This window comes from Strigops habroptila, chromosome 8, assembly GCF_004027225.2.
Source record: "Strigops habroptila isolate Jane chromosome 8, bStrHab1.2.pri, whole genome shotgun sequence".
NCBI lineage: Eukaryota > Metazoa > Chordata > Aves > Psittaciformes > Psittacidae > Strigops > Strigops habroptila.
The window spans coordinates 34,553,295-34,575,897 of NC_044284.2; the positions used below are offsets into that span (position 1 = coordinate 34,553,295).

The 22,603-nt window shown below is 41.5% G+C and overlaps 1 protein-coding gene across 1 annotated transcript; it reads left to right on the forward strand.

Annotated features, from left to right (window-relative positions):
• The first annotated feature begins 7,356 nt into the window (after positions 1-7,356).
• On the forward strand, positions 7,357-21,873 carry RFC4 (replication factor C subunit 4). Its single transcript, XM_030494576.1, has 10 exons — positions 7,357-7,746; positions 8,356-8,434; positions 13,693-13,772; positions 14,957-15,076; positions 15,939-16,082; positions 16,358-16,478; positions 16,931-17,056; positions 18,680-18,760; positions 20,494-20,610; positions 21,647-21,873. Exons 1-10 carry the CDS (start codon positions 7,613-7,615, stop codon positions 21,740-21,742), a joined length of 1,098 nt encoding a protein of 365 aa, XP_030350436.1. The 5' UTR covers positions 7,357-7,612; the 3' UTR covers positions 21,743-21,873.
• Positions 21,874-22,603: the final 730 nt, after the last annotated feature.

A 22,603-nucleotide genomic window follows, 5' to 3' on the forward strand; every position in this document is an offset into this window, starting at 1 on the left:
ATGGCATCGGGAGGAGTGGAGCTGGCAGGAGAGCTGTAACAGCAGCAGCTGCTCTGCAATGCTCTCTTCACCAGCCTGCCTGGGAGTCCAGAAAAACCCACCCGCAGCCTCCGGTGCTCCCCCTTGGCCTCTGGGGCCCAGACACCCTGCAAGTTGTCCCCGGGTGGAACCCTGCGATGTCTCCAGAGACCCTTCTCCCACCCTCTCTAAAAGCCCTTGCCTGACAAATGGGGCTGCCACGCACAAAGGGGTCAGTAGGCTTTTCAGGGGCATTGTGGCCAGAGGTTTTGTTACCCCCCTGCACGGACAGGATCCCCAGGATCCTGGTGTGACTGAGCCCACAGGAGCCTGTACAGCTGCACATGTACAAGAAGGGTGAATTAATTAGCCATGGGTGGTCAGGACTTAGCTGCTATCATGGCCACGTTGCTCAGCTGTGCCCATGGGGAGGCAGGTGGACGCCAGTGGGCCAGAGCATGTCTGCAGGGAGCAGCTGGCCCTGGGTGCCAGGGACACAGCTGAGCCTTGCACAGATGCGTGGCTGCCATAGGCAACTGGCTGCTGAGCTACAGGAGAGCTCCATCCACCCTCCCAGCTACAGACCCAGCTGGGAGCTGAGAAGAGGAAAAGTGAGGCAGGCAAGAAAGTGAGAAAGGGCAGAGCATGATAGATACTTGTATGTCTCCATTCCCTCTTTGTGCCTCCTCCTTTGAAGCCTACCTGAAGTTCTATGCAAGCTACTTCTGGAAATGGGAAATTTACTATGCATCTAAAAATGAAGAAAGAAAACAGAGAAGGGTGCAGCTGTCTGAAAGCTCTGCTCTATTCCTGCAGAACAGATTCAGCTCTAATTCCAGATTTCTCTGGAATCCGTAGGATTTTCCCTGGGTTCACCTTTTCACACATGTCAAAGAACGTGACATGTATACACAAAGCTGGAGCTGTAAAATACCCCTGTGGGCTCATCAGATCTTACAGCACAATTAGTGCATCAGTCCTGCTGTTGCAAAAGGTTTTATCTACCTCTGTAATGGGAAAATCCTATAATCAGCTGGCTGACCTACAAGCCAAGCTGAATATCTCTGCTGTTGTCCTCATTTTTGGACGTGTGACCAACTGTGCTGAGAGGTTTCTTGCGTAATTCTGTTGAGTTAGTTTAACAGAATTTAAACAAGGGATTTCAGCAAGTCTCCTGAAAACAAGTGATGAGGATGACTTCAGAGCCACCCACCTGCCAACATTTTGGGATTACAGCAGAAAACTTTTTTTTCCTGAAATCCTCTTTTTACTGCCCATCTGTGCAGTTAAGTTCAAACTATAAGAACTTTGACTAATGTTAAAAGGATTCCCTCAACCAGGAAAGTGATGCCATCATCAGCAAAAAAAAGCATATGGGAAGAAGACTGACATGCAGATATAATCTTTGGAGGGGTCTGAAAGACCTGGGATGCTTTATTTTGCTCTTGGAGGGTTACAGATTGCAGGTGGGAACATGGGACTAGAAAAGCCATCGTGTTTCCAGACACTTTACATATTTTTTTCTTTTTTCTTTTTTTCTGCAGGCAGGCATTGTATAATCCCATTCATGAATGAAATAAACTCCACCGAAAAGTGGTGTAGATGGTTTGCTCTCACTACTCCTGCAGCAAGGCTGTTCAAGAACATCAAGGATAGCTAAGAGCTAAACTAATTCTCAGTTATTTTAAGACCATATGTTCCTACACCAACATAGTTATTCAGCATCAGTAACTGCAGACACATGTACCTTTGCTATTTTAAGATTCTTATTCTCTTATTATTTGTTTTTGCTGGCTTAGTCTGCTTTCCAGTTTTCCACTATACCTTCAGTAACTTTTGAACCTGTTGGTAAATTGCAATCCAATTCAGGAAACAGAAATTAGTTCTTACAGGTTCACTGAAAATTAGCAAAGTGTACAAAGGCTGAAAGGGGAAAGCATGCAGCAGAGACTGAATAATTATGTTTGGCAGCTGCTCCCTGCCCAGCTTATACCATGGGGTGGGTTACATAGGATTCGGTCCAAGTTGAGAGTGCCATACTATGATGTGAGTTACAGTGAACAAAAAGAGGAAAATCTGGGTTATTCTGGTGGGAAGGTTTGGGCTGTGGAATGCAGCTATGGGACAGTAAACTCCATCAGTTTTACCAGTCATGGGATTATTTCTTTACACTGCCAAGATTCAGTGGTGTCTGCATTAAAAAAGGCTGCTGTCCATAGTGTGCATTGCCATTACAAATTCCCAAATGGAAGAGCCATAGGGATTCAGCCAAGCCAGAAATACTGCAAAAATGCTGATAATCCACAGTTCAAGACCCAAGTTAAGAGGGGGGGAAAAAGAAAGCTGGACTACAGGGAGCTCTTGGAGACAGACAGAAATGAAAGTCCTGTGCATGTTGCTTGAGGAATGGCTCAAAGATGCTGGAGCAACTTAGTCCATCACTGTCTGATAACAATTTCCAGTGCTGTTAATATTTGTGAAATTGAGCCAGCACTTTTATCACAAATACAGACTTACCCTCTGAAGGATAAAAATCCCTGCTGATATACATGTATTAGAGGTAGAGAGGAGGATGATTTACATTTCAGGCACAAGCCAGGGTCTCACCAGAAAGCAGGGCCAGGCGCTGTACCAACACCATGATTCACTATTAAAATGATGGCCAACGGGCAAAAGAATTTGATTTCTCTATAGAGTGACAGCCTGACGAATCACCAGTCACTTATTAGATCCTGAATCAAACAGCTGAGGCCATGGGAAGCCATTTTAATAAATAGTAAATTCCACACTGCAAACAAAAAATGTTTACAAGATCCTATGGCCTGGCCAGATGAAAGGAGAAACTCTCCCAGAAATAGAATTTTTAAAAATAACAAAAAACAAAACAAAACCAAAACAAACAAACAAAAAATCTTATTTTTCCTTCTTTTTCATCTTATGTAGTTATCTATCTCTTTCTTGTGCCATTGAAAACCATTCAGCCAACTGAAACCAAAGGGCTATTAAAGATCAGAATTAGACGGTCCATGAAACCAACCTATCTCCTTCACTGCATTGATTATCTTCATTTTCCTAGTCCTACATAACCTTTATAGGCTCATCCATCTCTTACTTTTTCAGGAAAATCTCCTTCCAGAACACGATCACAACCTTCTGTGTACAGAGTGTATCTGAAGACACTTTCATGCCAGAAAAAAAGGGAGGCTGATGGAACAACAGAAAAGATGAAAATCCCTTTCCCAATTTTCTTCTTCTGTAAACAAGCTCCTTTGGTATCATCTCTTCCTCCCTTAACTTTAGTCTGTAGACTGTCTGATACCCATACCAAAGGCTGGGGCTCTATTATTCACCAGGAAGATCTGAAACACTGTTGGCACAATCAGGAAACAGAATTACAGTCACCACTCTGATTGGTTATGGCAGTACTTCAGATCTGAAGCACACTTCCATTAGTAGAAGAAACTGGTAAATGAGTCAGACAGCTCTTTGATGCATACCTGCAAAGGCAGCACACAGAGTGCTGTTTCCTTTCTGAAACATCAATCATGTCGTAAAGGAAAATACCACTCCATATTTCAAGATTTCTTATTTCTGTTCATTTTAGAACATTTCACTCAACAGTGCTCTTGCTTAGCTTTTAGAAGGGTCACAGGACTAGGGCTTCCCTGGCTGTTCCCTGACTTTCCACTCTCCTCTCAGTCAGCTCCGGTGACGAATCTGGGCCTCTCTGCTGAAACTTGAATGTACACTTTTTCTCCTGCACACAGCTCCCAAGCCATGCCTAGCTGTCTGCCTTCACACTTAACCTCCTGCCTAATCATGGCAAAGCCTGACCTGCTTTGCCTCAGACGCTGTTTCAGCTACTTTACTTTAAAAGGAGCACAACTGCATCTAACATCCATTCTGAAAGAAAAGAGCCCACTGAAGACACTAGTTTTAGCAAAGCTCTCTGCCTCTTTCCCTTTTTTCCTTCCCCATCATAAACCTTTTTGTCACCATCATTTACATCAATCATTCACTGTCCGTGCTCCAGAACAGCTGTCCTGACACAGGCTGGAGGAGTGGCCCATCTGTGAGTAGGACCACTAATATACCCTTACAAAAGAAGTGTATGAAACAGGCTACTTAAAGAGAGGGTTCCTCTCCAGTATTCCCCTTTCAAATTGTAGCAATCTCTAGTTCATGGACTTTCTGAGTTCAGGTTTGCATTTGCCTGATCATATTTAATACTCCATTTCTTTATGAATTTGTCTAGTTATTTTTTAATTTATTTATAATTTGACTGCCATAACGTTTGGTAGCAACAAGATCTGCTATTAAAATATGCATCGTCTGAAAACAAACAAATAAACAAACTTCGTTTGTTTTAAACCTGAAGCCTAACAGTTCAATTTCAGGCCTGTGGTTCCTGAGAAGGAATGAGTAATCCCTATTCACGGTATCCATCTTAGGCATGACTTTCCATACAAAGATCATAACCCTCAGTCACTCTTTCCTGAGCTGAGCCAAATGCTGTCCTAGTTTGTTCTAGTTACTATCTCTTCATACGAAAAAAAAGAAAAAAAAAAGAAGAAAAAAGCCAATTCATACCTTTCAACATTCTTGCCATCTTGCTTTGAACCTTCTCTTGTTTATGCAGCCTGGACAGTGAAACCTGCCAGTTGCAGTCTGCTCTGTGTTGCTTACATAATCCTGACTGAAGTCTTCCAATGCTGAAAGTTATTAGACAAATGTTTGTGTTAAACTTTTAAGAAAATCCATTTACACCTATTTCTACTGCATTCTTTTCTTTCAAGACTTTCCCCTTTTAAAACAAAGCCTGAATTTTGGACAAAGCTGTTGGACAGTGATCCTGTAATTTCTAGGGTCAGTTTACTTCCTAAATTCGATGCAGTTTATTTTAAGGAAGCCACTTATCCACTTCCAGTGTCATGAAAAAAACTCGAGTTCATTACCCAAAAAGCATTAATGTCAACTGGATGAAGGTCTAGATTGATGGAGGCATGGCCAGGTCTCCAGGGCAGCAGGCAGAGTAACTTATAAAGACAGATGTCCTCCCCCTAATCAATTCTCTTGCCCTACTACCGTCCCTACCCCCTGACATATTGTTTTCCACCAAAGGAGCTCTTGAACCCTCATGCCATGGTTGTACACCTACAAATGCTGACATAAGAAGACTGGGAAGGAAGGGGACCAGGCTTCCCATTTAGGTCGGTTCAAGCTGCTAAAACACTGCCCTGCCACCAAACAATGCAGTCCCTACCCATCCCACCACACACTGCCACTTCTACCTCCTGTCTGCTGTAGCAGTAGTGCAATGAATTGGATCATTTCACTGAGCTGCTGGATCTATTTGTGCTAACTGTGAAACTAGATCTGACGTACCTGGAAAATACCAGGGTTCAAGCGTGTCTGGAGGATTTGGTTATGACAAAAATGAAGAAGATTGCCTTCAATCAGTATCAGTAATGAGGCATCTGCCACTGGCATACTACGTTTCTTAAAGACCAACACATCAGAGGTTGTGTAGTTTTATAAATTAAAATAAATAGTCTTACATAAAACCAAATCCAGCATCCACCAAATGATTAGCATCTTAAAACTAAACTGGCGTTTCTGTGCATTAGATCAGCAGTTGCTATGGGCTACATTTGAGGAGCACTGATGAGGCTAGTGAAAAACACAGCCTTTGCCATGGGAAACACTATAGTCAAGCGAATGACTCAAGCAAACTCATTATTTCTGAGTTTGAGCTGTTGGACCTTAAGATGGTGAGTGAATGCAATTCAGTAGAATAGAGCAAGCACAATTTTCAGTCCTTGTATATCTGAGAGATAGGGAGAGAAAAACAGGGAGCAAGAGAGAGGAGCTTGGGTTCCATTATTCCTTTCTGGAATTTTTAACTTTTGTTAAGATAATGACACAAAAAGTTGTGTTACGAAGTTAAGTTCATATAGCAGACAGGAAGTTCCACTGCTGAACTGAACCTGAGACTCATACATAGTTCATAAAATGCTCAAATGCCACGTATATTTAAAGTGGCCCAATTAGGGAGAGTGGATCAAATAGAGACCACCAAAGAGAATGAAGCTTTTTTACAGTTTCAGAAAGAAAGCTAGCCAGTTCTAGCTGCTTTTACATCCTTACCATTTCCAAGTTATCATGACTTGGAAGTACCAAATATAATCACAGTGGGAGAAAAAAAAAAAAAATATAAAAAAGGCATTGTATTTTCATCTAGAACAAGACAACTTCAGTAATTATATGTGTGGGCATTTCTTGCTGCTAAGGCTACGATCTGGATTTCATGCTTCAATGGCAGAATGCCAGATGAAACAGCTTATTTAAAATTGTCCAGACAAGGATTATAGACTTGTCTCACTGACAGAATGAAGTATTTTCAGCCTAAATTCTTTCCTGCATCTCCTTTTTCAAAGACTGTTCTTCTGCTGCCATAGAGACCATTCCCAATCTTCTCTTTTCCCTTGCACGGTTTCTATTCTGGGTAATCACTACCGTGGCTGCCCAGGCCACTCTGGCTGTGCCTCATGCCCAGGAGTAGCCAAGGGGAAGTAGTAAAGCAGAACATCTTTAATCACACAACATACAGCTGCCGGCAGCAGAATTACTTCCATTTTTTACCCGCAATGCTGGTACGTAATTGGGTGGATAAGCTGTAGCTACACAGTGCATGAAAATGTGGGCATGCATCACAACTGCCAAATCTACTAGGATGCGTTTTTGTTATTTAAAGGGAACTGTCACATCAATCACACCCCCCATTTTTGCCCTGCCTTTACGGTACTGGAGATTACTAGAAGTAATGTGAAAACAAAAAGGGTTCACTTTTCCTCCACCACTAGCTTTTGCACAAGAAATCCCCGCGCCCGTACACGTGGGGGAGCTGCTCGCATGGCGACAGCAAGAGCCGGAGACGGTTTGGCAGCGAGGACGATCACAAATTCTTAGGGACAGCCGGAGCTGTACAAGCCCGGGACAGACCCCGCTGTCCTGGGTTTCGCTTCCAGAGACACCCTAGACGCACCTCAACCGCCAGGGGGAGGGGAGCAGGCCCTGCCTAAGGCCGCAACCTCCTGATAGGAGCGCCCCCTCCTCAGCGTGATTTCAGCGCTGCTTTTGTTCAGCGGCTTGGGGCGTTTGGGAGGGGTGGCGGGGAGCAGGCGCCCGCACCCCGCGGGGGCCGCCCCGAGAAGAGACGCGGCCACGGCCTCCTGAGGTAACGCCACCGCCGCGCCCCCGCGCGTGCCCCTCCCCCCCCCGCCTTCCGCGCCAGCAGCATGAGCATGCGCAGAGCTGCCGGCAGGCCCCGCGCTCCGAGGCGTTACGTAAGCGCCCGCCTCCGCGGCGGGGCCGAGCTCCGTGGTTGGTCCTGGGCAGGCGGAAGCGGCGCCGCCCCCGGACGGTGGCGGGTTGGCGGGAAGGGCCGGCGAGGCCTACGGGTGGGACTTGTCGTGCTTGGGTTGCGGCGGATTCCTGTGCGCGGCCGTGTTCGGCCTAACGGCTGGGCTGAGTTGGGGAGGCGGTGAGGTGAAGGAGGCAGCTGGGCCGGGGCCGGCTCAGACCAGCCGGAGCCATGCAGGCCTTCCTCAAGGGCCCATCTGCCATCAGCACCAAGCCCCTCGCTGCCAAGGAGAGGGGTGCGGCCGGCGCAGCGGGCAGCAGCGGGGAGGGCAAGAGGCCCAAACCCATCCCCTGGGTGGAGAAATAGTAAGGGTTTTTCTGAGGCGGTGGGGTCGCTGGCCGGGGTCGCAGTGGCTGATCGCGGGTGGGGCTGGTTCTGGAGGGGGTTTATGGAAGAGGGAGTGGGTGCGCAGCAAAGGGAGTTGCAGCTGTTGGTGTTTCTTCCTGGGAGAACAGCTTTACCTTTTTCTGTTACAGGGGAAAACCAGCACCATGAATTGCTGTAAGAGCCCTTTGTTGGTGTTAGGAGAAAATGCTTCTGTTGCCCATGTCAACCTGTGCCCTTTCATCACTGTGGCCTGGTGTGAAAGTATTAAATGTTTCATTTTTGAGAAGCCTGTAACAACTCATAAAGTGGCAAAGTATTGCAGTCTGCAATACAGTTCTGCTTCTAAAAACAGCTCAGCCAGGTGTTTACAATATAAATAGGCAAACTGCTTCCTGAGTAATTAGGTCACTTCAATAATACAGACCAGAGGCAGGTATTCTGTTATGATTTTGACCTCAACTACAAAATTAGCTGTAATTCTTCAGTACTTGATGTAGCCAGAATGAGAAGTGGTGTTTTTCTCATTTTCATATTTTCTTCTGAAACTTTGTTAGCTAATAAATTGCAATTAATGTCTTCTTCTTTAGTCGCCCCAAAAATGTGGATGAAGTTGCCTTCCAGGATGAAGTTGTTGCTGTGCTGAAAAAGTCCTTGGAAGGTGCTGATGTGAGTGTAATAACATCCACCCAGTCAGTATGTTTAGGCAGAAACTTTGGAAACTTTTCTAATTCGGCAGTTGTCATTGTCGCAGTTTAACCACAGCTGACATCTAAGTACCATGCAGCTCATTCCCCTGCCCCAGGGGGTGGGGGAGAATTGGGAAAAAAAGTAAAACCCGTGGGTTGAGATAAGAATAAGTTTAATAATTGAAATAAACTAAATAGAAGAAGAGGGAAAAAGAGGACTAAAACTAAAGAAACACAAGTGATGCACAGTACAATTGCTCACGATGCCCAGCTTGTCCCTGAGCAGCAATTGGTGGCTACCAGCCAACTCCCCTCAGTCGGTATACTGAACATGAGGTTCTATGATACGGATAGCCCTATGGCTAGTTCAGGTCTCTGCTCCCTCCTCCAGCTTCATGTGCCCCTCCTCACTGTCAGAGCGTGGGAAACTGAAAAGTCCTTGACTTAGAGTGAGCACTACTCAGCAACAACTAGAACATTAGTGTGTTATCAACATTGTTCTCACACCAAATCCAAACCACGGCACTGTACCAGCTACTAAGAAAAAAATTAACTCTATCCCAGCCAAAACCAAGGCAATAGTTTTTGCAGTGGTACTTGATGAACAGGCTAAGTGGATTCCTCATAACATGTTGTGAAATACGTGTAAAATTTGTGATTTTTCCAGCACTCTGAAGATTGCAAAATTGTCAGTTCTGTGATGTAGTTTAAATCTTTCTGGAAAAACTCAATTGATCGACTTCTTGTTAATAGTTTCAAATCTGAAAGGCTTTTGTTGTCTCTATGTTACTATTCAGATAGTACTTTTGACATTCCTGTTTAAGAGAAGAGATGAATTAATTGTTTTTCATAGAAAAGTCTGGCTTGCCAGTTATTCCTAAACAGTTCTAGTGATCTATCAGTGCTTCTGTAAAGCTGCTAAAAGCTAAAACAAATATACTCTTTACTCATAAGGAAAGTTTAAGTCGTACATGCGACTTATAACAGTATATACTTATAACTGTATATACTGCTTAGATACTGATTCCTAGAGTTTTGGGGTAAAGTTTCTAAGTAAGTCTTTTTGGCTTTGAAAAGCTAAGTACGACAGTTGCACTAACTTCATTGCAGTGCACTAACTTCATTGCATTGCACTAACTTCAAGCCAACAGTGTTGGCTTCTGTGACCTAAGAATGTAAAGAGAATGAGCAGAGCATTTTCAGTTGCATTTGTTTATACTTGCATTTGCTTTTGGATAAACGTTTAGTAAATATTCAGTATGAACGATGGTTATTTCCTCCAAACCAGGTGAGAGGGAGTTGGAGAGACTGAAGGGAGATAAAAAGTAGGCAGCCAAGAGATGGCTGTGCTTTTCTGCACAGCCACACATCTGGACAATTCCTCCCTTCATACATGCTGAGATTTGTTTGTTTGTTTGTTCCACATTTCACCTAGAAGGGTCATTCTTGTGCTCCAAAAGCTTTTTCTGTTTTCATGGACTGCTAATGACAGTGGAAGTGGTTTGTAAGGATGTTCTGAAAGTGACATTTATGATATGGCTGTCCGCTCACAAGACCTAAAAGAAACAATTTGGACCTTTCAGAGTTTTATGCAAGAACCCTTTCACTTGTAGTGTGCTCTGATGCACTATATGCACAGGTAGTCTTTGGTATTCGGAAACTTTGTCTTAAGACAATTTGCTCTGTAGTTCTGGTTTTGACTGATATGAGCTTATTTCTGTCTAAAAATATTAATTTAATCAGAACTTGCAAAAGCAGAAGTACCTTGAGTGTGGAGAGCCAAATTGGAGCTGGTGTGACAGAACTAGGGAAGACTTGTATAATTTCTTTCTCTAGCTCATATCTCCAGATTCAATTTACTTTGAGAATGCTGCTGTAATGTGACCATGTCATGTAGCATTGTACCCATAGAAATCTGTGTTTCAATAGCAGTACTATATACTGCTATGTACTATGTACTATACCATAAGTATTTGTACAGTTGAGGTAGTTAGTAAGGAACTACTAACAGCTAAGGAGAAAGGAGGTGCTGCCACTTACTCTGTCTGGACGTATCAGTTGTGGAACATCGCTTAGGTGATGGGTTATGAAGTTCTATTTTGAGCAACAGTTATTTAAAACCTTACAGCTTCTGGATCAGCAATGTTTCTTAGATTATAAGCCTCGTATACTTGTGTTGACTTTTTGCCTCCTGAGTTGAAAAGCCAAATTATAACTTCTGCTTATGGCTACAGGCTTTGTATTTTGCTATAGTTACCCAAATTCAGCAAGGCATTTGAGAACAAAATCATGCAAGCACTTTAAAATATCTGACACTTTTAAAATTTGGACAATTTTATTTGTTCTAGAAAGGACTCATTCTGTCAAAAAGGCAAAAGTGTAATTCGAACTCTGAGGTGGCTGGTACTTATTTCAGAAGTTCTTACTGAATTTGGAGATCTGTTGAGATCAAAGAAACAGCTGTGACAATGCTGTAGGTTTGTGTAATGTGCTTTATTTAAACCTTACTATTGAAAATGGAAAGCCAGTCCTTTGTTGATTGGCCTCTATTTGTAGGCCTTGGGTTTGGGGCTGCTAATGGAGCAGAACTTTTAAGTCCCTGATACATCTCCGTTTGTAATGGCAAGCATCTGTCTTGTTAGAAACTGGGGAAACCAGAGTCCAAGTGGATTTGAACTGGAGAAGCTGATTTCTGTCTTCCAGGACTGTTGATTTGTTCTTGCTTTTTGCAAGGAAACTGAGAAGTGTCATAGTATTCTTTAGTTTTCAGTTACTTGATGATATCTTAATGACTGAAAGAAGACAGTTAGGGATAGGATTATTGTGGCGATTTTTGTCTTCACTTGTGCTGAAACTTCTAGAAAAGTAATTGGGGTTCACACTATATGGGGTAACTTTTCCATAAGCAGGGTGATGCCTGCAGGTTTGCTGCTTACCCCTGGCAAGCATGGAAAAATGGATAACCAGATCAGGTTGCAGTCTGTTTAAAAATACTGCCACCGTTGCATAAAGGAGTAGGCTGTGCTTGATGAAAAAGTAGTGTAAATATTGATGGTAACTTTAGTGAGAAACAAGCATAAATGAGGTTGTAACAAACATTAAAAAAGTATGGATTTAATGGAATTAGAAACATTCTTATTAAAACTTGGTACCTGAGAATGCTTGATTTGAGAACTAGAAAATGTGAATTAGCATAGAGCCTTGAAATTACGAATCTCCATGAAAATGCCTACCCTTGCAGCATGAGGTTAATCACATAGTGGTTGGTGAATTTTCAGCTGGCATTCAGTAAGCATTTCCTTTCCCTGGAAAGATACAGGAGGATAGTAAAAGATACAGGGGGATAGTAATGTTGTGGCATCTAATTAAACTTGTAGAAGTGTTTGGTTGCACTAGATACTGTTTACTTTTCAGTAACTAGGGAAACAATCAACAAATGATTGGCAGAGGAGGCAAAACTTGAAATGGATTTGTTTGCTATAAAATGATTGAAGATTGAAAATATTCTGTTCTTTTACAGTACATATGCAGTTGAATCTGTTATCTGTGTCTTACCTTAGTTGTTAAAATGGGATGCTTGTTACCAAACTAGTCTGTCTCTGTTTCATTTTCTGATTATGGATTGTGTACTCCTGCATTTTTCTCTGCTACCTGGATGTGTTTGGTTTTGCTGTTCCCATTCTGTCTACATTGCTTGCTGTATTCAGCGTAAAATTCTCTAATCTAATTTTAGTTGATCTTTTTTTAAAATAGAACCTTTATTAAGGGCTGGAAATCAAGTCCGACTGAGAGGTTTGTCTTTTTGCTATTGATCGGAGGGACTCTTAGATTCTTCTTCTAAGAATATAGAACTGGAAGATCCCTCTGTCAAAGGCAGCAGTTTTAAAGTGCAGTCTGATAGTATAGAAAGCTGTAGTATAGAAAGTGTGTAGCATAGAAAGCTAGCACTCCTGTGCTAATTAGAAAGCTTCTTAATTTCAACCAAAATGTAGTCATGGCTAACTTGCACAAATTTGGCTTATGCCAACTCATGTGTTGCTCTGATATATTTGTAGAGATCAGTCGTATTCCCTCTCAGCTTTTGTTTTGCTGAGCTAACTAAATCACACTCTTTAAAAAAAGTCACTTCTCATAAGATAGACTCTTTACTCCTTTAATCACGTTTCCCAGTTTGGATTCATCATCCTTGACTAAGGATGACATGTACTGTGTGTAGCTTTCCTGATTAAGCCTTATTAGCCCCCTCTTAGTATTAATAATTTTCCATCAGCGTTGAAAGTGCACATCTTAGGACCACCATGTTACCCAGGCTTACACTGTTCCTCTGACTGACAGACAAAACAAAGTCAACTTTTAGTTTATTCCAGCTGATGAATTCTGGATATCTAGCAGATACTTAGTTATAATCTCAAATTGTGAGATTTTATGCTTTGTGCTGCTAAATGTCATCCTATAATTATTACCACGATCTTTGCTGTGCTGCTTTGATCTTCCTGTGTCAGCGTATTTCTTTAATGCATTCCTATTTTTCATGCTGAGGTTATTAATTAAATTATTTGAGAGATCAGTTAACCTAATGTCTTAAAGAAGTTAGGTTAAGAATCTTGTCTCCTCCTTTGAAAAATCCTTGGATGGATGTAGAAATTTGCCAGCACTATGCTGGCAGTCCAGTCAGTCGTTGAAGCATCTCTGTGGTTAGTGTTAGGCTCTGTCTGCATTGCACTTACAGCATTCACAAGCTACCTTGTGTTTATTGTAGTGAAGCTAATGGCAGGACAGAATTCTCGGCATGGCTTGAGACTGTGGGGAGCTGAGAAAGTAAGGGATAGTTAACTTGTGACAGATTTTGTCACACCTGCACTGCTAGTATTATCCAGACTGTTTCAGGGGCATTCTTGGATAAATTTGCATGTCACTGCAGTCATAACAGTAAGTTCTGTAAGCTTTAGTAATCTCAGATGTGACCTGGAGGGAATATATCAAAATAAAATATAAACTGAAGTATTAATTTTGATATAACACCAAATAACAGCTTGTTCATGCTGTGTTATAAACAGCAACCATTTGTCCTCCTTTTCAGCACTATGTGCAATGACCTAAAAGTGAAGGACTTGATATTGTTTACCAGGAAGAGTAGATAGTTTCTGTTCTATGAGGTGACAGATTTTCAGTAGGTGTTCCTGTTTGTGGTTTGTTCTGTTTATTTGCTTTTCTTAAAACGGTGCCTTGCTGTTTCAGCTTCCCAATCTGTTGTTCTATGGCCCACCTGGAACTGGAAAGACTTCCACTATTTTAGCAGCTGCTAGAGAACTCTATGGGTAAGCTGGAATCAAGTTGCTTTGGTGTAATCGACTATCACATGTCTTCTATTCATGTGATGGAGTGGCTCTGGCCATTGCCTGCTCTTACGTAGCTCCTAGGTCTTTTTCAGGAGTACCTTCACATTGAAATGCAGCTCTAAAATGAGATTTCTTTCTCTTCTGTCCTGTCACAAGTCATTGCTTTCTGTTACTAATACAGACTTAAAACACTTCAGACTAAGACCCATGTAACTCTGTAACAAAGAGTATGAAAAAAATGGCTTGCGTATGCCTTACTGAACTTTGTAAAGGGATCTCAATTTTAATGGAATATTCAGTAATCTGATAGCTACAGATAGATCTCAAAGTACTTCATAAAATGCCTGAATTGTAGTCTTTTTGTTACGCACCATTGAATTGTGTCTAGAAATAATATTGGGAGTCTAAAATTCAGCATGAGTACATTCATCAACTCACTTGTAACACTTGAGGGTTTTGAGTAGTGAATTCAGTGACCCAAAAGCAAAAAAAAAAAAAAAGGATGAGAAGGTGGTTCGATGTTATGATCAAATCTAATGTTGACTTTAGTACCTCTCCCCACCATCCCCATCATCATCTTTAATTTTTGGCTCATTTTGTTTTTAGAGAGAAACACTTTTAGTTTAATAGTAGAAAGACAGTTCCACGTTTTATGTCTGTTTGAATTCCCAGAACTTAAAATCCACTGGTTGGTTTGTTTTTTAAATCAGAGGTGCTGCTGTATAGTACTGCTGCTAAATACTGCCTATTATACTTTCTAGATATTTCTTTCTGGTAGTATTGCAATGGCAGAGCCCTACCAGTGACTGTATCTGAGCATTTTACTTGTTCTTCCACGTTGCTCAGAACATGTAAGTAGAAAGGCATGTTATATAGTGCTCTGAACTTACGAAGCCAACTTCCTACTTCCTTTTTCCTCGATAACTGATGTAATTTTGCACCTCGTTGTTTTCCACAGTCTGGGACACAATTGTAAAAATAGCTAATGGAAATTCATACCTAACATTTAATGATCTCAATTGTCTTTTAACAAAGCATGTTATTTAATGATGCTGGCAAAAATAATACCTGCTGTTCAGAAAGCCCAGACAAGTCATTGAGATACTTTATAATGCATCATTACAAGAGCTAGCAACTAATATGTTGTAATAAAAATTTTGCAGGCCTGAATTATTCCGGCAAAGAGTCCTTGAGTTAAATGCCTCTGATGAGCGTGGAATCCAAGTAATTCGGGAAAAAGTGAAGGCTTTTGCTCAGCTTACTGCATCTGGAAGCCGTTCAGAGTAAGTGCTTAGGGCAAAGCCTGTGGTTCTTTTTGTTTATAATTCTAATAGAAATGATGGGTCAGCACTGCCCGGGAATTTGCAACACAGAGTGCTTAGGCTAAGCATTGACTTCATGTAGTTTCATGTTGAGAGTTTGAATACCTGGCAGGAACTTTCACCAGTTCTGTTAGAGGCAGACAGGGAAAACCCCAAAAGATCAAGTCTTCTGGATCTGGTGATAGGTTGTTGCCTTTGTAAATGTAGTCTGACTACCAAAGAGAAGCTTCTTTGGGTAAATTTTGGTGGAAGTGGCTTCTCTAGTGTGTCTAATCTGCAGCATTGCTTACAAGATGGGTGCTAGTTTCTAAGATGCTAACAAGATTCTGGTGTAAGGTAGCGAGAAGCCCTGTGCAGGTGAAGCCAATATGTGTGGAAAAAACAGATAGTGGAAAGTAGCAGAAAGAGACTGCATGCCAGGGCTATCTGGCAAGAAATCGTCTTATGTACTGAAATTAGTCTGTTTCAGTGTTCTTTGAAGTTCAGGGAACCAGGAAGCCTGGAAAAGAAGAGCTGCATTAGTTGTTAAAAGAAGAAACTTAAAGCAAGAGTACATATTTTGAGGACTTTTGGTAGTATTAAAGTGTCAGCCTTTCTATGGGAACTCAGTCCCCCCCTTTATTACAAATACCAGTCCTTTATTTTAAAAAAATCAGAAAATAACTGAATAAGTTCTGTTTGTCAGGTATAAATAAATAAAATATGACTTGCCATTTGCTGTAGTATGGAGTTTTGGTTGGTTGGTTGGTTTTTGTTTTGGTTTGGTTTTTAACTTGGTCTGTACATTGCATGGCTCCTGGATAACAGATTTCTTATTTTTCAGTGGTAAAGTTTGTCCTCCTTTTAAAATTGTAATCCTGGATGAAGCAGACTCAATGACTTCAGCAGCTCAGGCAGCCTTAAGACGCACAATGGAGAAGGAATCTAAAACAACACGTTTCTGCCTTATTTGTAACTACATCAGCAGGTATGTGTGGAATCTGTTGCTTATTTGGATTTGTTGTCATTATTCTTCTGTATTTTCTTCCTGCCCCCTCCTTGCTGAGAGGTTGATACATAGTTTTCAGTTAGAGGGGTAGCTATGTGAATACAAGACCGAAGACAATGTTTAGGTTTCAACTTCTGTTTTTCACAATGTTGTGGGTTTAAGGTTATTTTGCCTTTTTCTGCCTTGGTGGCTTTATCTGTATGAACTTGACCCATGCATTCATTTACGAAACACTTAACCTTCCTTTCTTTCAGAATAATTGAACCTTTAACATCTCGATGCTCCAAATTCCGCTTCAAGCCTTTATCAGACAAAATCCAACAGCAGAGGCTGTTGGATGTTTCTGAGAAGGAACAAGTGAAAATCAGTAATGAGGTAACTTCGTGGTTGCCATGTAATTTTATTGCTTTATACAGTGCGTAATTGCATTGCAGTGAAAGGGGCTAAGTCAGCATAATTTTCCAGACTGCTCAATTGTATTTAGAGAAAATATATAACCTCATTTAAATGTTATTCTCCTTCCACAGATGGATTGAATTTTAAGGCTTTCTAAAATCAGAGAAGTGTCCACCAGAGAAAACTGAAGTAAAACTATAGGGCTTTTTGTTCTGTGCTGAGTATACTTGCATTAAACCATGTTTCATTATGAAATTGCCAGCACACATTTATAAAAGTGGAGAGGTTGCTTTGTAACTTGTGTGTTGTGCCTGACTGACCATCTGCTCTAGACACTACTTGATGTTTTAAAATCAGTGTTTTGAGAAAGCTGACTGTGTTTTAATTAACAGTGAACGTATAACTTGGCGTTTTCTGACATTACTTTCCAGGCAGTGTCGTACCTTGTTAAAGTGTCGGAAGGGGACTTAAGAAAAGCAATTACTTTTCTTCAAAGTGCCACTCGCCTAATGGGTGGGAAAGAGATCACAGAGAAGATAGTCACTGAAATTGCTGGGGTAAGCCATGCTTTATGGTTTCTCCTGGAATTAGTCTGAAAAGCATTTGTGTAGTAAGTCTGCTCACTACCTGTATCTACTTTTGCTCAAAGTTTGACTAAAAAATTGTTTTATACTCATTCATATTGCAGTATGGTGCCAATACACACCACCAGAATTTTAAAGATTGCCCGTTTCTGTACGCTTATTACATATCAAGTTTCTAGCAACTTATTCTGTAAGTCATGGAAATCTGTAAAATGGTCTTATAATTGAAACTAAAGTTGAAATATTCTGCCCATGAATGCAAAATGTATTGCCTTTTGTGGGACAGTGGACTAGAATGCCTTTTTGGCACTTTATATATGTATATTTATATGCATGTGGGTGTATATAAGTATAGATCATTGCAAAATATGGTTTAGAAACACCACAGGGGAGTAGCTTTCAGTAGCAGCTCGTTTACACCTAACGTTCATAGTGACAGTGCCTCTCCAAGGATCTTGCTTTTTAACAAAACAGCAGTGATTTCTTCTAGAATGACATAGATAATACTGACAGCGACAAGAGAAACCTGAGAGGAAACACATTTAAATAAGACTTTTGTGTTCCTATAGCAACAAAACGATTATCCCCTAAAGCTAGAAACGTGAGATCAGGAGTTGAGGAGCTGAAAAATAAATGGGCTTTAATGATGGACACATTTACCTTGAAGGTGCTGCCATTGTAGCTAATTGTGAGCATTGTGAGGTTCTCACTTTGATGGAACCAGAAGCTATTGCTACTGTGCGTGTTTTACGGAAGGTGTTTTAAACAACTTCCTCAGTGAACTTCTCATTCAGTTTTGTGTATCTGGCTGTAGAAAAGAGGTGGATTTCACTTACAGATATCTGAAAATCACAATTTCTGAGAAACCTGGCAGAAGTTGACTGTAATGATAGGAAAGAAAAGCATGAAATTCCATTATTGAATAATGCTTGTAAAAACCAAAGGAACCCAACTTTACATCTTCATAAAGACTTCAAGTTCTTGTTGTGCATAACTTTTGTGACCCTGGAGTGAACTTAGTCCAGAAGATAGAAGTAAAGAAGCTTTGAAACTGAACAGTCTAGGTAGTCAACTGGCAGGAATGACAATGACTACAGGGGTGAATGTGGGTAGTGCTTCCCTGCTCAGACCTAAATAATGACATGTGTTGTGTTTTGTTCTTCTGATTTGTTGTCTGATTGTGTTGCGTTGGTCTTTTTTAGTATGTCCCTGGTGTGTCACTGGAGAGAAAAATGACTTGCTGTTACACTTAAGTGTAGAATGGTACCGAAAACACTGGCTGATCTAATTGTTGAAGTAGGCCCTCCATTTTGTGTCCTGAATAAGTGTGTTTATGAAGGTGACTTTGACAGTTCACTATCACTGTATAGTTTTTAGTTTAATATCACTACTATAGGACAAACATTACAGCCTAGCTGTGGCTCTTAGAATTTAGTTAGTTTTAGTTTCAGACTTGGTTGAAAGTGGTTGGGTGTGTAGAGGAATGAGATGCTAAAATGGCCTCCTTCATAAGCAGTTTGTATCTGTTACTGTAGGCATCAACTTCAATTTTAAGTTTACAAAGTTGAAATAAAGAAATGTAACTTCTTGTTACAGGTCATCCCTAGAGAAAAAATTGATGAACTGCTGTCTGTCTGCTGGAGTGCTTCATTTGAGAAACTGGAAACACTGGCAAAGGTAGAGTCCTCTTGGTGCTCTAGCCTGAATGGTTTTGTAGGTCACTGCCCTTTGAATCCTTTGTTGCTGGGCCCGGCTGAAGAATGTTTGGCCTCAGGTCAGTTAGGATGCACATTTCAGGAAGTGTGTCTTTTACCAGTTAGTACCCAGATTTTTCCCTTCTGAGCTGTCAAAAGAGCTGTCAAAGCTGCAAATAAGATTCCATACCAATGTGACTGGCTTTCTCCTGAATTAAACTGGTGACATGTGGAGCTGTTAGGCTGATTTAGGCAGAGTAGGAATTCCTAGCGAGACACTTGGCTCAGGCCTTTAGAACTGTGTCTTCAGTGAACTGGGCTAGTCTCTGGACTAGTACCTTCCTTCATTACATGGAAGCTGCATTAGATGAGAAGTATCTGAATAAAGCTGTAATAAGTCTTCAGTTTTAACATATTTTATGTTAATCTTACAGTATAGTAGTGATTATGTTTGTCTTATGAACTGCAGTGTCTTAAGATAGATCTTGCTGGAGATGGCACAAGCTAAGGGTTCATAGAGGTAGGTTTCTTTAATACAGAAGAGATTCTTACTCCCTCTGAAGAATGGGAAATTCCTCACCTCAGGAGTTTAAAGGAAGCTCAGTCAATCTTGAACTGGATTTTAAATCAAGGAGTTGTCCTTGACAGAGGAGGGCAAGCCATAGTATGTTCTCTCTTCCAGTGAAATGTTCCATGCCTGTACTGCTTTTTCCTTGGCTGAGCCTGGTCGGGTAGTTTTGGCAGGACCTCTGGTTTTGAGTCTGGAAACCTGTAGAAGATGTTAGAATGGTTTGTGCAGATGTCACTGCTTTCCACTTCATGTTCACTTACCATGATGTCTGAAAATGTGTTGCTTTTAAGAGGTGTCGATATGGATTTTCTAAATCCTTGGAGCTGGTATAGTCTTTCATCAAACCACAGTCAAATCCAATGCGTAGTTTGGAACTGCTCTCCAGTTCCTTGAGCAGGTACTTGATAGTAGGGTTTTGTTTCAAGTATTAGTGCTGGATATGCAGTTGACATAACTTGAATATATACTTCTGTAAAGCGCAGGTGTATATTTTGTTGTACAGAAAAATAAGGTTGCACCAACTCTTCTTCTAATTTCATAAACTTCTCTCTGCATAAATGGCTTCATGGACTTTGAGTATTTGCTGGTTTTGTAACTGGGCACTACTGATTAAAAAAAAAAGTGATCATTAATTGCCAGGGGTTTTATTTTATTAAGAAAGTTTGGCCTTAGGATCTCTGTGTGCCTGAGGCTGGCAACTGCCAGATGAAGAAAATAACTCAAAGTAGGTGGCACTTTAAAACGTGAAGGCTGTGAAACTGCCACATGATGCTGTGGATGCTAAGCTTTCCTAATTTTAGATTAAGATTGGACAGGTTCATTGGAGGTTTTTAAATGCTTAAAATGTCTCTAGCTCTCAAAATCCAGGAGATGTAGATTGTCAGAAGCAGAAAGAATATTTGGGAAAAATTATTGCTATGCACCTGCCAGGCTCTTGCAGTCTCTCCTAGGCACTCACTTTGGGTTGCTGTCAGGTGGGATGCTGGACTGTATACAAACCTACTGGCTTGTCCTCTGGGGTGTAAAAGCTCCATACTAAATTTCAGTACAGTCTTTCAGTTCAGACAGAATTTTTTAGGTTGGTTTTCCAGTTTGTTATGTTTCTGCTGCTGAATTGTTTCCGTGTTCCTCTCTGCCTAACACAGAATCTCATAAATGAAGGGTATGCTGTTGCTCAGCTTGTAAGCCAGCTGCATGATGCTGTTGTTGAGAGTGAAAATTACAGTGACAAGCAGAAATCTGTCATAGTCGAGAAACTTGCGGTAAGTCTGTAGCTTGAGTTAAAATCAAAACACAACAAAACAACATTAATCTCCACTGGCTAATTCTTGTTTAGACACTCTCTCCCAAAATGCTGCTTTATTTTGATTTTTAGTTCAGAATGTTTCTTGGTGGAACCTAAATTTTTGTCCTGAGAAATTTAATGAGAAAGAATTGAAATGCAGCTAAAAGTGAATTATTAGCCATGTTATATTGTTCTAATGGGACTCAAGGAGAGTTGTAGGTTTGGGTTTGGTTCTTTGGGGCACAGTGGTGGTTGTGGTTTTTGGGGTTTGGCTTGTTTTGTTATTTAATAAAAGGTGGGAGGAAAAATTAAGATGAGATTACAGAATCATTAGGCTTGGAAGGGAGCTCTGGATATCATCTAGTGCAACCCTGCTGCCAAGGCAGGGCCACCTAGAGCACGTTACACACGAACGCGTCCAGGTGGATTTTGAATGTCTCCAGAGAGGGAGACTCCATGACCCACCTGGGCAGCCTGTTCCAGTGCTCTGCCACCCTCAGTGTAAAGTTCTTCCTCTTGTTGAGGTTAAACTTCTTGTGGTTTAGTTCATGGCCTTTGTTCCTCGTCCTATCACCGGGCACCAGCGATTAAGTCAGCACCAAAACCAAAAAAATCAGGAGCTGCGAAATGCAAGTTTTTGTTCTGGTGTGTAAAACCTGCCATTTCCAAACAGCTCATTAACTTGCTAAATTTTGACCAAGACGAAAAGACAGCTGGGGTGGAGATTTTGCTCAAATCACGAAAGAAGGGGGGATAGTGTTGCTCCTAGCAGTTAGTTGCAGAGCAAATGGTGCATCCCTTCCTGTAAGTTGTCATGGCTTGGCCTCCCTGAGAAGATGGAGGTCATTTGTCCCAGGTTGGTGTGATGGCTGTGTGATGTGTGACTGCCAGAGGTGTCACTGCCGATTAACACTTGGTGAACATCATCTTGGTGTTCCCCATTGTAACCGAAGGGACAGCTGTCTCGAGCACCACCATTTTAAGAGGCTTTTACCTTCTCTTTTCTGTTGCAGGAAGTAGATAAATGTTTGGCAGATGGTGCAGATGAATACTTGCAGCTGGTGAGTCTCTGTGCTGTGGTGATGCAGCAGCTAACACAGAACTCTTAATGACTCCTGCAGCATGGAGCAGCTTTTTGTTTCACAAGCGGCCAAGGTTCTGAGAAGCAGAGACCTGTGTACTTTTGTATTGGGTTGGGGGTTTTTTGCAATAAAAGGGCTGCTCAGCAGCTGGAAAAACTCCTGCTAAAGCATTTGGTTTTTTCACACTCAGTTTGAAAGCTCTCTGGCTGCTGAGGGGCCAGAGGCGCTCCTGCTTTGCAGTTTGTTGTTGTAGACTTATACCTGGAAAGGTAAATGCATCAGAAAATGAGCATATACATTAGGTGAAAGCAGAGGAAGAAAATACGAGTTGTTCCCCTTAGCTCACAGTGGTTGGGGTTGAAACTAGTGATATGGCAAAACAATCACATATCACAGAACATGAGGCCTTGGGCTGAGCATGGCCCATACTGCCTCCATCTTCTATCTGCTCCTTCTGCATTAAATGCTGCAAAAATCACTATTAATTGTATTGCAACACTTAGTTCACTCAAGCTATGTAAGAAGCAGCATGGGGTGAAGGGTAGTTCATAAAGAAGTTGCTCATTTTAAAGCATCTTTCTGTCCTTGCTTGCAAAATCAGTTTTAAATCTCTTGCCTGGCTAGACTGTGGAGATAGTTGAGCTCCTCTAGCTCAGTTCCTCTCATGGATGCTGCTTTGAGCATCTGTTGGATTTAGTTTCCTTGGTAGCAGAGTTCCTTGGCCTGTACTGCATACCAATGATGCAGGTAAGAGGGCTTTTTGAGTCAGTACAAATTATTAAGCCAGCCTCTTCCTACTCTGATGGGTGTTCCAGTATTACGGACACATGTCCATCACCATGAGCTGTGTCACACAGCAACAACCTCTCGCACTTCAAGATCACTATC